The following is a 13,729-nucleotide window of genomic DNA, read 5'->3' as shown; positions in this document are numbered from 1 at the left end:
CTTCCTTTCCTGGGGCCGGCTGCCTGCCTCAGCTTCCTTACAGACAGGTTGCCTGGGGTAAAGCTCATGGGCTCAGGACCCATGGCTGGTCATCTCCAGCTCATTGCACCTCTTGGCTTCTTCCTCCATTGCCCTGTGATATTCCGAAAGCACAAACTAGAGAGGAGACCAGATGGTACAGCTGGGTGTTCTTACTGAGGAAAGGCAAGCGAGGCCTTCTGCTTTCCCCATCCCTTGATGGCTTTCACAGTAAGGTGTCATGCTGCGGGTGTGGCTCAAGTGGTAGAGCACCTACCTGGGGACATGAGGCTGTGTTTGATCCTCCCAAAAGAAGGTATCAAGTACATAAATCCTCAACATTTCCCTGAGGCTAACACCTTGATGTATTTTTTTCCTTTAACAAATTGGACATTTTTTATTATTACTTCAAGCTAGTTATTTTTCAGACAAAAATGACAGACCTTTTTTAGGTTTTAAAAAATTGTGGTAAGCCAGATGCTAGAGGTATAATCCTAGCTACTCAGGAGGCTAAAATCTGAGGATTGTGGTTCAAAGCCAGCCTGGGCAGGAAAAGTCCATGAGACGCTTATCTCCAATTAACCATCAGAAAACTGGAAGTGGCACTGTGGCTCCAAGTGGTAGAGTGGTAGCCTTGAGTGAAAAAGCTCAGGGAAGCCTAGGCCCTGAATTCAAGTAACACTATTGACAAAATAAAAAAATCAAATTAGCCATTTGAACCAGGAAGTATACATCTCAGTGGCATTAAGTATATGCACATGATTGTGCACCATGGCGTTCCCCCATCTCCAGAGCCCATCATCCCTCACTGGAACTCCTTCATTGCATAGGCACCCTGCCCTCGGCACCCCCGTCCTACTTTCCATTTGTAGGAATCTGATGGCTCCAGCTTCTCCTGTGAATCAACTCATACAGCATTTGTCTTTTTATGTTTGGACTGTTTAACTTATAATGTCCTCAACTTTTTTCCATGTTGTAGAATCCTTGCTCGCGCGCACGCGTATGTGTATATGTACCTGTGTATATATACCTGTGTGTATGTGTGTACCAGTACTGGAACTTGAACTCAGGATCTTGAGCTTTTACTTGACTTTTCACTCAAGGCTGGTACTCTATCATTTGAGCCTTACCTACATTTCTGTTTTTTTTTCGCTGGTTAATTGGAGACAAGAATCTCTGAGATTTGTCCCCCTGGGCTGGCTTCAAACCTGCATCCTTAGATCTCAATCTCCTGAACAGCTAGGCATGAGCCACCAACACCCGGCTAGAATTTCCTTCCTTTTTAAAGGCTGAATAATTCTGTTTATCCATTTACCTGCTGATGGACATTTGGGTTGCTTCCATCTTTTGGCTGTTGTGAATTGTGTTGCTATGAACAAGCTATCAAGTGGACTGTTTTTAACTTATAAAAATGACAGAGGGGCTGGGAATGTGGCTTAGTGGTAGAATGCTTGCCTAGCATGCGTGAAGCCCTGGGTTCAATTCCTCAGTACTGCATAAACAGAAAAAGCTGGAAGTGATGCTGTGGCTTAAGTGGTAGAGTGCTAGCCTTGAGCAAAAGAAGCTCAGGGACAGTGCCCAGGCCTTGAGTTCAAGCCCCAGGACTGTCAAGGAAAGAGAGAGAGATTGAGAGAGAGAGAAAGGCTCTGTGTTCCCTTTCCAGCACAAGAATGGAGGGGGGGGGTAAGTTCTCATCAGGCGGTTCATGATTTCTGATACTTCTAGTGGGCTGCCAGACACATGACTTGCTTGGCTGGGATCCCTGGGAGGAAGGGTGGACACAGCCTAGGGAGACCCATGCCCAGTGACTGTCTGCATGGGAAGGTTGGGGAAGGACATCCTGAAGACCAATGGGAAGAATAGTGATCCTAGATGCTGTTGGGTCTCAGGCCTGCTGGGAGACCAGGGCCCCACAGTCACTGAATAGGCTATCTAAGGAGCGCTGAAGGCTTTTGCTGGTGAAAGTAATATGAAGCATACCTCCATGTGACTGCCTCCTAGCAGCTTGTAGACTGCTGGTAGGAACACCCAGGACAGCAGGAATAGTGATGTTGCTGCTTCCTCCCAGTATTTTCAGTTTTCTGGGATCTTCTTCATGCCCTTGGGCTCAAACCAGGGCTCAGAGCCTACCTAGTTCATTCTCAGGGGGCCCATCTGGTTCTCAGTGAAGTGAGTGTGCAGTGATTGGCCCAGAGGGGTTGCCATCAGAATTTGTAGCTGAGAATGTAACCATGAGCTGCTGGAGCCCAGCAGTTTTGTTTTGATTTTGGAGACAGAGTCTTGGCGACGTAGTCCAGGTTAGTTTGGATTGTGCTGTGTAGCTCAAGCTGGCCTTGAACTCAGTCTTCTTGCTTTAGTACTGGGGTTACAGGCATGTACCACCATGCTAGCCCCAGTGCTTGCTTTTGGACTAAAGGGTGGTCTGTGCAGCCAGATACCATTCGATGGCAGAGGGCTGCCTTGGAAAGCCCCAGGTCCTCCTAGCTTGCAGGCAGTCTCTGGCAGGATACAAGGGAGGCCTCTGCCAGGAAGATTTGCCATGTTACACATGCCCGCCCTCCCCCACAGGGAGTCTGACTTTTTTTTTTTTTTGTATTTAAAAAAAAAATTAAAAAGAGCATCCCCCAGACAGTCTGCCTGGCTTGATTGATGCCGGGGTGGGAGCTTTGTGCAGCCCTTGGCCTTTGACCTTGCTTCCCCAGGGCTGCAGAGTGGCGGCAGTGGTTTCTGGCACGCCTTCTGGGTGGTGGGGAGGGCGCTTGGGCATGTGCTGACTGCGCTCCTCCTCTGAACCAGGTTTTGTAAACATTCAGGAGCCACTTCCCAGTTTAACAACTGGGAATGTTTTCTGCTGGTTTGCCCTGATAAGCTCTTAACCAAGCATGATTTCTACTTGCAATAAAGGATGACCTACTCCGGGAGGTTAAAATAAAACACCCTGGGGGCTGCCTCGCTGGCTCCACTAACATCTGCCTGGATTGGCCTTTCCAACCGAGCAGCTACTGTGTCCAAGCAAGCTAGGCTTGGAGGGTGTTTAAACACAGAAAAGGGAAGGATGCCCTTGCTTCCTCCAATGCCACACGCACACCGAAGGGGGTTGGTAGCACACGATGGACCAACCGATGGATCTTCCTGGCTCCCTGTGTCCTGTACTAGGTGAGGACCATGAATGTGGTGTGCCTCGGCATCCAGACTCGGGAAGCCGGGGGCCTCAGCCTCTTCCTCAGCCCAGCCTTGATCTCTAGGCAGTGGATTAAACACATTAGCAGTTAAAGCAGTTAATTGCTGTGCAGGGGGCCCCCTCATTGTTTGTCTCTGAATCACCCGCCCACACCAGGTGTCTCAGATAATAGACTGGGAACCTCAGCGAGGAGGATTTCCTGTCTGCAGATGTGCCGATTACAGCGCTGAGTGAAGACAGTCAGCCTGCAGGCCGCCGCGGGCTCCAGTTCACCCAGTGAGTTAACCAGTTGTGGCCTGAACTGAATCCGGGGCTTTCTGGGGAGTCAGACCAGGGTAGACATCACCACAGACCCCCCCCCCCCAAACTCCCCTGTGTAGACATGTCTAGTGTAGGTAAGCTTAGATTTGGTTTTAAAGAAGGGATATGTAGCACCCCCACCCCACCCCTTTTTCCAGCCTAGGAAAAAGCTGGAGCCGAGATTGCCATGAGCTTCTTGGCATCCTGGACTTCTCTGGATGGTTCTCTGACCTCTTGGAAAGATGACAAAAGCGCTGATGTGTTTGTCCCTGGGCCATGGGAGGCCTGCCCATCATGGGAAGAGCCAGCATTCTGTACCTGTGGGGCCCACGGCCTGGACGGCCATCACTGTCATCTTAAATGTTGGAAAGTTGGAATGGCAGAGTGACAGGTGGAAACGGAGGGGAGAATCAGTTTGATTCTCATCCTGGCTGGCCTCTGAGGCCATTTCCTCGTCTTCGGTATTGTCTTAGACAACTTGTTATTGTCTGTGTGTGCAGAAAGTCCACTTCTGTGCCTCTGAAAGAGTGAATGCAGCCAGCCAGTCTGGGTCCTTGGCACTGTGGAGAGTGGAGGCACTGTACCTCCACAGCCAGAGAGGCAGAGGTGCCCCAGGAGAACAGTGTCAGAACCCCGGGGAAAGAAAAAAATTGGCCCAGGCAGGCTGCAGCCTGGAGTTCTTCCACCCAGTGCTTTTTGCTGGAGTTTACATGGTGGCTTTCCTTACTCGACTCTGGCTCCGCCTCCGCCCACCCGTGCCATGAACACAGCCACGAAAGTGCCTGTGGAACCTCTCTCTCCCTCAGGAGCCAAGAGAGAGCCAGAGCCTAAACAGAATGGAGTCCCACAAGGCTGGGGATTTTATAAGTGGAAATGTTTGGAGTTTGGTGAAGGGAAGAGGCAGCGCAAGACCTGGCGCCCCCTGGAGGCCACGAGTGACAGTTCAGTCCCCGCTTCTGGATGCTGTGATGTAGGGGAGAAGCTGAAGGCCTTGCTGGCCCCACCCATAGGGTCTTCACAGCTGTAAGTGGGCTTGGAGAAGAGAGCAAGAGCGAGAGCGAGAGAGAGAGGAAGAAGGGCTGGCATGTAGCTCAGTGTTTGACCACAAATCTCCACAGACATACATACAAAGGAGCAGAAGATGAATAAAAATAAAGAAATGTAAGGATCTGATTCAAGCCTCTGAAGATACGCCCATCCTCTGCCTCTTCCCAGGTGCCACACTGAGGCAGGGAAGCAATAAGCCAGGCTCTGTAGAAGTGGTTGGCCCTGAAGACAGTTGAGACTTTGTGACCCTAAGACATTTGTCCAGGCTGTTCACATTGACCTTTGTGAAGTTCCATGCTAGGAGGCCACAGCAAGTGCAACCTCATGCAATTCTGCACCTCCTGCTGCATTTCTGTCCGCTTCTTTCATGCCCTGGCTCACCGCCCCTCACTCACCCTGCCCGCTCCTGCTGGCACTTAAATCTTACCTCATTACATGGATTGGCCTTCCCTGGTGGGAACATGTGATCCAGGAAGGCATGAAATTGGAGGGTATGTTTGTTTTCCATCGTGGATGAGACAGACTCAATGCTGTACTCGGCCTCTTATCTGTGCATCTCTGTGCCCAGAAGAGCAGATTGTAATGACTGAGAGATGCTCTCTGGGTGGCTTTTGGCCTCTGTGGCCTTCTCTGGCCTCTTCTAGAGGTAAGATCACCTGGACTGGCATGGTGGCTGGTCCAGCTTGGGGCCAGAGGAAGTAACTCATGGCAGTTCTCAGAAGAGAAAATAGAGTTATTTCCTTGTGGCTAGAAAATTCTTCATTTTACTAGCCACTGCTGAAGTGCAAATTAAACAACCAGAAAGGTTTTGAGCTGTCCCCTTCCCCCCAAGAAGGCCACAGTGTAAGAGTAAACCATCCGTTGACATGGCTGGTGCCCACCCTTCAGCCTAGCCATCTCTCCTTGAGGAACGAAGCTAACACAGACAACAAGCTCCCCAGGTTTTCTCTCTAGGAAGCTGAGATTTGGGATACACCAAATGTTCTGCCCTAGGGGAAGCCATTCCACATCACTTAGCAAACAGCCCTGCTTGATGTTCTAGAGCGAAGCCCGTGAGGTCAGAGCCACACAAGAAACCTGGAGCCAGCAGCATACAGAGCGACAGACATGCAATCCTCTCCAAACTGTCTGAGCAGTGTGGACTTCGTATTTGCATAAGGCCACAGGGAGATGACTCTGGCATGTTGGTCTGCGTGGGAGACTTCTTATACCATATACCCTTTGGGCAGGAGCCTGGAGTGCCTGGAGCTATGGACCTATTGTCCACCTTCTTTGAGTTTCCAGCCTGAGCTAATGAGATGTCTACAACACCAGAGTGGCCCCAGCACCTGCAAAGAAACTTGACCCTGCTCTGACCACAAGCATGAAGGCCCCCTAGTTTCATATTCACATTTTCTCTTAAGGTTACTTTTTTTTTTTTTTTTTGCCCATCTTGGGTCTTGAACTCTGGGCCTGGGTGCTATCCCTGAACTGCTTTTGCTCAGGCTAGTGTTCTGCCACGTGAACTACAGCACCGTTTCTGTTTTTTTTCTTAGTAGTTTATTGGAGATAAGAATCTCAGGGACTTTCCTGCCCAGGTTGGTTTTGAACTGTGATCCTTAGATCTCAGCCTCCTGAGCAACCAGGATTACAGGCTTGAGCCACTGGTGCTTGGCTTAAGATTCCTTTTTTTTTTTTTTTAATAAATTTTTTATTTTTTTTAAAACTTTTCATTTTCTTTTTTTCTTTTCTTTTCTTTTTTTTTTTTTTTTTGCCAGTCCTGGGCCTTGGACTCAGGGCCTGAGCACTGTCCCTGGGTTCTTTTTGCACTCTGCCACTTGAGCCACAGTGCCACTTCTGGCCATTTTCTGTATATGTGGTGCTGGGGAATCGAACCCAGGGCTTCATGTATACGAGGCAAGCACTCTTGCCACTAGGCTATATCCCCAGCCCCTTGAGATTACTTTTAAGTGGATGTATCATGATGGTTTAATCAATGATAGCCCAACTCTGTGACAGTGATCTCATAAGATTATCATGGAACTGAAAAAATTGCTCTTGCACAGAAGCCTTGCCTATTGTACATTACAGAGCAACCATCATCTCCTTGTAGTGCTGTGGAAAGGAAGCAAACCTATTTAGATACAAAAATACCATTGTGTTACAGTTTCCTATAGCATTCATTGTAACATACTGTATCAATTAGCCTTCAAGCAATAGACCAAGCCAGATGTATGTACCATGCAGTTTGAGTATATGATAATCTAGATTTGTGTAAATACACTCTGATGTTTATTTAATGATTTAATTATTAAATTGCCTAATGACACATTCGTCAGAATGTATTACAGTTTTCTTTTCTTTTTCTTTTGCCAGTCCTGGGGCTTGAACTCAGGATCTGGGCACCGTCCCTGAGCTCCTTCTTCTCTTTCTTTCTTTCTTTCTTTCTTTCTTTCTTTCTTTCTTTCTTTCTTTCTTTCTTTCTTTCTTTTTTGGCCTAGACAAAGAGGAATTTATTGGGTCACAGAAAATTTTAGTTTAACAACCTGTAGGTTTTTATAATATATTTATAAATAGGAGATAAGCTACATACTTCACATTGGGGCACACAGTAAAAAAACATTTTATACAGTTGACAAAATGAGTGAACTGAAACTATCCATCAGAACATCAACAGTTTTCTCAAATAGAACAAGAAGTGAAAAAAAATGCCAAAAGTACATATACCAACACCATTGTATATAATTTTTGAAAGATATACCTAAATATGACTCATAGATAATGTATAGTGTCAGATCTAATATCAGATATAGTATATGTAATTATATCTGATATACATTACTATATAGTAGAGAATTAGAAGAAATGATCCCCATGTGAAGGAGGTTGAAACGGAGCTCTGACCAAAAAAAGTAAAGAGAATATTTTAACTAGGTTGGTGATATTTTATTTTTAAATTGGGTGTTGAGCAGCCAAGCTTTTTACATCTAAATTCCATATGTGTGGAAATGTGAATAGGCCCAGGAGGTTTCTCAGAACACTCTGCACACCAACCACTGTATTCACATGTGCACATTACACTTCAAAACCATATCCAGGCGTAATCCAGCATTTCATGTGGCCAGATCTCACGCTTAGTACTCTCTCAGCTCTGTCTTCCTCTAAGTGAGGTCCATCCGTACCGTCCAGTGGCAAGATTGGAATCTTCACAAGTCTGGTTGAAACGCTCATATTTCTCTCTTACCAATCCAGGGAGAGCAAATATCCAGCTTTTGTCCCAAGGAGAATGCCACCATTCCTTTCTCTGGGCACACAGGCCTTCCCCCAAATCTATCTTCTTGGGAGTGGGGGCGGGGGTACTCTCATTAGCCTGCTCTGAGTCATTTGTCCAACTCTGGGTTTGAAGAGTGGGTAGATGGGTCAGCTGACCTCAAACCACATGGCTTGGAAGGTACAGGTGGGTGGCTCTCTCAAAAATACTTGTTTTCAGCATCAGGGAAAAGGGTTTCCCTACAGAGTATTAAGCCGCTCCTAGGAGGGAGGGAAATATTAGAATTTAAACATGGAGATAAATGTAAAAGATGCATCAAAACTGAGCTTTTTTTGTTCAAGGCTCTTACTCTACCACTTGATCCACAGTGCCACTTCCGGCTTTTCTGTGTATGTGGTACTGAAGAATTGGACCCAGGGCTTTATGCGTGCTAGGCAAGCACTCTACCACTAAGCCACATCCTCAGCCCCAGAATGTATTACTGTTGACTGTATATTTCCTTCAGGAAATAGAGGATATACAGGGGTTTGGTCAGTACCCACCATGCCTGTAATTACCATAGTAAACACAGGGCTTGTGAGGAAGTGCTCTTGGTCTTCCAGAACTAGGTATGCATGAGAGTATGGACACAGTGTGGCCAGCACTGGACAGGGACACAGCTGCAGATGCTCTAGCTCCAGCACAAGACCATTACCAGGAGGCAGGGGATATGGCAAGCTGGACACACTAGCCCCTGGGAGGGACCTGAGAGACAGTCCCCCAGTCTACAGGAACCCTTGCCCCATCCTGAGTGCTCCAGCCCCATCGAAGGGCCTTAGTGTCTCTCTCTGATGTGGCCTCAAGCTGCTTGAGTCTAGGTTGATCCTAACTGGTGCCAGCCTGCCTGGCACCCAGTTCCTGTGGCTGAGCAGCGCCAAGAGGCTGGAGCCAGCCTCCTGCAAACTTGGCTTAGCTGAGTCTCTGTGTTTTGACTTCCTGCTCCAGGGTAGCAGCTGGAGACTAAGTTTCCTTTTCATGCGGGCTTCTTCTGCCAGATGTTCAGGTGGGCGCCACCCGCTTCCTGGCCATTGCATGCAGAGCACTGGCTTGTCCGTGCTGCCGAGGGGTGTGAAGGACGCCTTTGATGCAGGCTGTCAGCAGGGCATTGTCCTGAGTCCTCAGAGCAGAGGCCAGGCTGGCCCGAGAGCTGCCTTGTGAGGCCACACTCTCTGCCTTCAAGTCGAAGGGGCCTTCACTGACAGCTGGGTGGTGATAAGGTCCATATGCTGCCCTCCCTGCAGGCTCTGAGTTGATGCCACCAGGGACTAGAAGCCCCTGTGGGACCTTGCACTGAGAGCACAATGGGCCAGCTCTGCCTCAGGATGAGCATGGTATAGCTTAGACACTGCCCAGCCCAGCTTCTCCCTGGGCTCTGAGGTGTGAAAGCTGGGACTGGGTAGCCACTGGGTTCATGCTGAAGAGAATAAGCTGAGGCCTGCAGCAGGGAGCAGCCCGCAGACCGGGCTGCTGGCCCTGCCTGTTCAGCGCCATTGCTGGCAGTCTGGTGTGGGGGCCAGGGGATCTCCTGTGTATTCTTGCTGCTGGTTCTAGATCAGCATGCCTTTTTCCTGGTACCCACTGCCTGCTGGCTTGATGGGGACACAGGGCCAAGGCCTTTCTGTGTCGACAACCTATTGGCAGGAGAGGAAAATGAGCTCACCATGACACAGGAAAGTCTATGTAGAGGAGGGATACAGCATGAGGGTGGCAAGCACTTAAGTGGAGGCTGGGGGCCCAGGAGAGGAGGGATTCTCACCCAGAAAGGGCTGTGTGGGGAAGGGCCAGGTTCTGGGCCCACCTGGGCCTCAATGAACAAGATGCCCCACACCCCAAAATATACAGTATTGGGACTGAACCATGTGGCCTTTTCACATGGCATGAACTGCTCTGTTGTGCTCTTTAAAAAAAAAAAGTGTGTTTGGTTTTTTTTCCCTCTGTTGGTCCTGGGGCTTGAACTCAGGGCCTGGGAGTTAACACGAACTTTTCTGCTCAAGGCTAGCACTCTACCACTTTGAGCCATAGCTCCACTTCTAGTCTTCTGGTGAGTAATTGGAGATAATAGTTTCACTGACTTTTCTTCCCTGGCTGGCTTTGAGCTGTGCTCCTCAGACCTCAGCCTCATGACTAATTAGATTACAGGCTCGAACTGCCAGACCCCAGCTTAAAAAATAATTAACTGATTAGTTAATTAATTTCACTTTTGCTTCTTGTTTTTCAGACAGAGTCTGGTGCTAACTGCCCAGGTTGGCCTCAAGCTGAGGCCAGTTGGGACCACAGGGGTGCACCACAATACCTGGCTATGCTATCAACAGCTCATACCATACTCTTTCTAGGCTCTACAGAACCTGATCCTCTCAACGGGAAACATCTAGAAAGCTCAATGATCTAGAGAGCATTTTTGCCGCTAGATCTCCTTTGCAGTCAAAGCTCAGAGCTTTAGAAAAGAAAGGAAACCATGAATTTCCAATTCAAACTTGACATTACAGGGTTGTAGCTATCATCTTTGAGTAACACCTAGACTTATTTGCAACTCTTCTATTAAGATACAATCCCCTAAGGGTGCCTCATGAAACATGGATTTTTCTAGGTGTGGTGTTCACAGCTGTAATCCCAGCTACTAGAGAGGCAAAGATTGGAAAGATTATAGTTTGAGGATAGTCTGCCCCCCCCAAAGTTAACAAGACCCCCTTCTCAACAAAGTAAGCCATGTATGGTACCATACAGTCTGTCATGGTAACTACACAGGAGGCAGAGGCTGGAAGATTGTTGTGGCAATCCTGCCTCAGGCAAGAAGTGAGACTATATGAAATATAAGTCAAAAAGGACTGGGGGTGTAGCTTCCCATGGTAGAAGTCCTGCCTAGCAAATTTAAGCCCCTGAGTTCAGATAACACAACCACAAAACAAAAATGTGGCCTCCTCTACTATCTTCTAAACCTGTCAGTCCTCTGTATCCATGGATTCCATCAACAATGGTTAGGTTTTTTGTTGTTTCTTTGTAGGGGTTTTTGTTTGTTTTTGTTTTTACTGTGTATGTGCTGGTACTGAGGCTTGAACTCAGTGTCTGACCACCATCTCTTGGCTTTTTCACTCAAGGCTGGAACTCTACCATTTGAGCCACACTGTACTTCGGGCCTTTTGCTGGATCATTGGCAATGAGAATCTTACAGACTTTCCTGCTCAGAATGGCTTTGAGCCATGATCCTCTGATCTCAGCCTCTTGAGTTAGGATTACAGGCGTATGCCACTAGTACCTGATGGAAATTTTTTTTGATTGCCCTGTGCTGACCATGTACCTTCTTTCCCTTGTTGCTGTTCCTTAAATAATCACCACTTACCTAGCATTGACATTGTATTCATACTGAAGTCTAGAGATGACTTCAAGTATATAGAAGAAGTGTATGTGTAAGGTTATATGCAGATGCTGTGGTATTTTCTATAAAACACTTGCGCATCTCTGGACTCCTTGGGAATCCTGGACTCAGTTGTGAAGACACTGAGGGAGGATTGCTTTGTCACTGATGTCACCTGCAGTTGGGTTTATTGGTTTTAGGTTGTTTCTGATTTTTAGAAATCCTTTCCCTGTGTTAATGTAACTTTATTTTTTGAATATTTAAACAATGCATAGGAATTTTTTAAAGCTGGGGCTGGGAAATGTGGCTTAGTGGTAGAGTGCTTGCCTAACATGCATGAAGCTCTGGGTTCGATTCCTCAGTACCACATAAACAGAAAAATGCAGAAGTGGTTCTGTGGTTCAAGTGATAGAGTGCTAGCCTTGAGCACAGAGAGGCTCAGGGACAGAGCCCAGCCCTGAGTTCAAGCCCCAAGACCAGAAACACAAAAGCCAAGGTGTCACAGGTGTGTTTAAGGCAGTCTTGTTTGTACTTCTGTCCCTGTCACTTCTTCTTCCCCTTTCTGTATCTATGGAGTACTGCTTTTATCTTTTCACATTCCTTCTGGAATCATCTATGTGCTCGAGCTCATGTGTGGGTCGTGTGTGCGTCCTCCCCTCTCAAGGCAGGTATCCTGCTCCACACACAGTAGTCTCCTCTTGCCTGCCTGATCTATCCCTGAGGTCCCTTGCATCAGCCTCGGGAGCACAGGGACTCTTCTTGCTGAAGGTCAGGCCCCTGGGCCTTCAGTGGCCTGTGGCCAGGGGGACAGAGCAGCAGGAGAGTCTCTATGTGAACCTCATGTCTAGCTTGGTCCCTTACTGGCTGACCAACCACTGGGTCCGGCAGGGACCCAAGGCCCAACCAGGAGAGACCTGTTCATGTTCAGGGCCTGATGGAGCAAAGAAAACATGTCAGGGAAGGAAGAGGCTTCAGGGAGAGGGGTAGGGCCTAATGCTTGAAGAGGATAGAGTGGCCATGGCTGATCTTGGTATCCAGACTAGCCCCAGTTTCCCAGGGCCTCACCCCAATTGGCAGAGAAGGCATTTGCATCTTGATTTAGGAGGTTCTCAGCCCCTTGTCCTGGGGCAGAGGCTTCAGCCCTCTGTATTGTCAGACTTAAAATAATATACACTTTTTTTTTGTTTTTTTGCCAATCCTGGGGCTTGAACTCAGGGCCTGAGCTTTTGTGTTCAAGGTTAATGTTCTACCACTTTGAGCTCCATTTGGGGCTTTTTGGTAGTTAATTGGAGATAAGAGTCTCATGGAGGGGCTGGGGATATGGCCTAGTGACGAGTGCTTGCCTCGTATACATGAGGCCCTGGGTTCAATTCCCCAGCACCACATATACAGAAAATGGCCAGAAGTGGCGCTGTGGCTCAAGTGGCAGAGTGCTAGCCTTGAGCAAAAAGAAGCCAGGGACAGTGCTCAGGCCCTGAGTCCAAGCCCCAGGACTGGCCAAAAAAAAAAAAAAAAAGAGTTTCATGGACTTTCTTGCCCAGGCTGGCTTTGAAGTGCAATCCTCAGATATCAGCCTCCTGAGTAGCTAGGATTACAGGCGTGAGCACTGGCACCTGGCTAAAACAATGTACAATTATATGTGAAAACTAAAGGGAAGGGGCTGGGGGTGTAGCCTGCCTAGCATGCATGAAGCTCTAAGTCCCAACTCCAAGACTGCAGAAACCAAACCCAGAAGGAAGGAAAGGAGGGAGGGTTGTATATGGAAAGGTGGGCCTGTGAGAATGGCAGGCAGAGAGGGCACATGACAGGAAGGACATGTGACGACGGGTGGTTGGAACACAATGGATGTTAGCTGTTCTAGGCCTTAGTCTGGGTCCATGAGACTCTGTATTCAGTCTCTGTTGGGGAGAGACATACAGGCCCCACTTGGCTGAACACTGGACCACAGGGCCTGAGCATTATCTGTGGATTCAGCCTAGAGTGTGGCTGACTTCCTCTCAGTTTGTCTAGTCAGGGAGGAAGCCATTAGGTGTTCTTAGTTGGAAGACTCTTAAGGCCTAGGGGCCATGGAAGTATCTGGAGCCCTGTGCCAGGCAGTGTGACATCAGGCAGCTGTTGTATCAACAGGTACTTGCTGTTTCTGTACTTGGCCAGAAAGCAAGCAGCACCAGAGGAGCCTGTGTTTGGAGGATAGCACACACTACTGTGCTAGTTGTGATGTTTAACTTATTTTCATATCCACAGCAAGGCCAGGCTGTCAGTGTCTCATGTTTGTCAATGTCTACGTAGCCATCCCTCTTTTATTTATTTATTTAATTAATTAATTCTGAGTGTCTTGCTAAATTACTCAGGCAGGCTGGCCTCTAATCCTCCTGTCTCATAAGTAACTGGGACTATAGAAAAGCCACTGCACACAGCTTTGAGAAATGTTTACTTATTATAGATGAGAACAACAGCCTAAGTGCTCTACCACTCAGTTGTATCCCCAGCCTTTGTTTTTCAGAAATGGGATCTCAAGATCCTATTGTAGGCTGGGAATGTG

The 13,729-nt window shown here is 47.9% G+C and overlaps 1 protein-coding gene across 8 annotated transcripts in view; it reads left to right on the top strand.

Moving 5' to 3' along the window:
* Window positions 1-13,729, top strand: part of Txnrd2 (thioredoxin reductase 2) — a 79,542-nt gene that overhangs the window by 53,830 nt on the left and 11,983 nt on the right. Inside the window, exons 12-13 of one of the 8 annotated variants that reach the window (XM_048343508.1) lie at window positions 3,356-3,475; window positions 3,658-4,538. The exons of 6 other annotated variants lie outside the window; for them this stretch is intronic. In XM_048343508.1, coding sequence (XP_048199465.1) covers window positions 3,356-3,429 — 74 coding nt within the window. In that variant the 3' untranslated portion in view covers window positions 3,430-3,475; window positions 3,658-4,538. Of the gene's footprint in view, window positions 1-3,355; window positions 4,540-13,729 lie in introns of those variants that run through there. One more of the 8 variants, XM_048343507.1, reaches the window with a different exon arrangement.

This window comes from Perognathus longimembris, chromosome 3 (genome assembly GCF_023159225.1).
Source record: "Perognathus longimembris pacificus isolate PPM17 chromosome 3, ASM2315922v1, whole genome shotgun sequence".
NCBI lineage: Eukaryota > Metazoa > Chordata > Mammalia > Rodentia > Heteromyidae > Perognathus > Perognathus longimembris.
The sequence above is the reverse complement of the archived record's forward strand: the minus strand, read 5'-3'. Positions and strand labels throughout refer to the sequence as shown.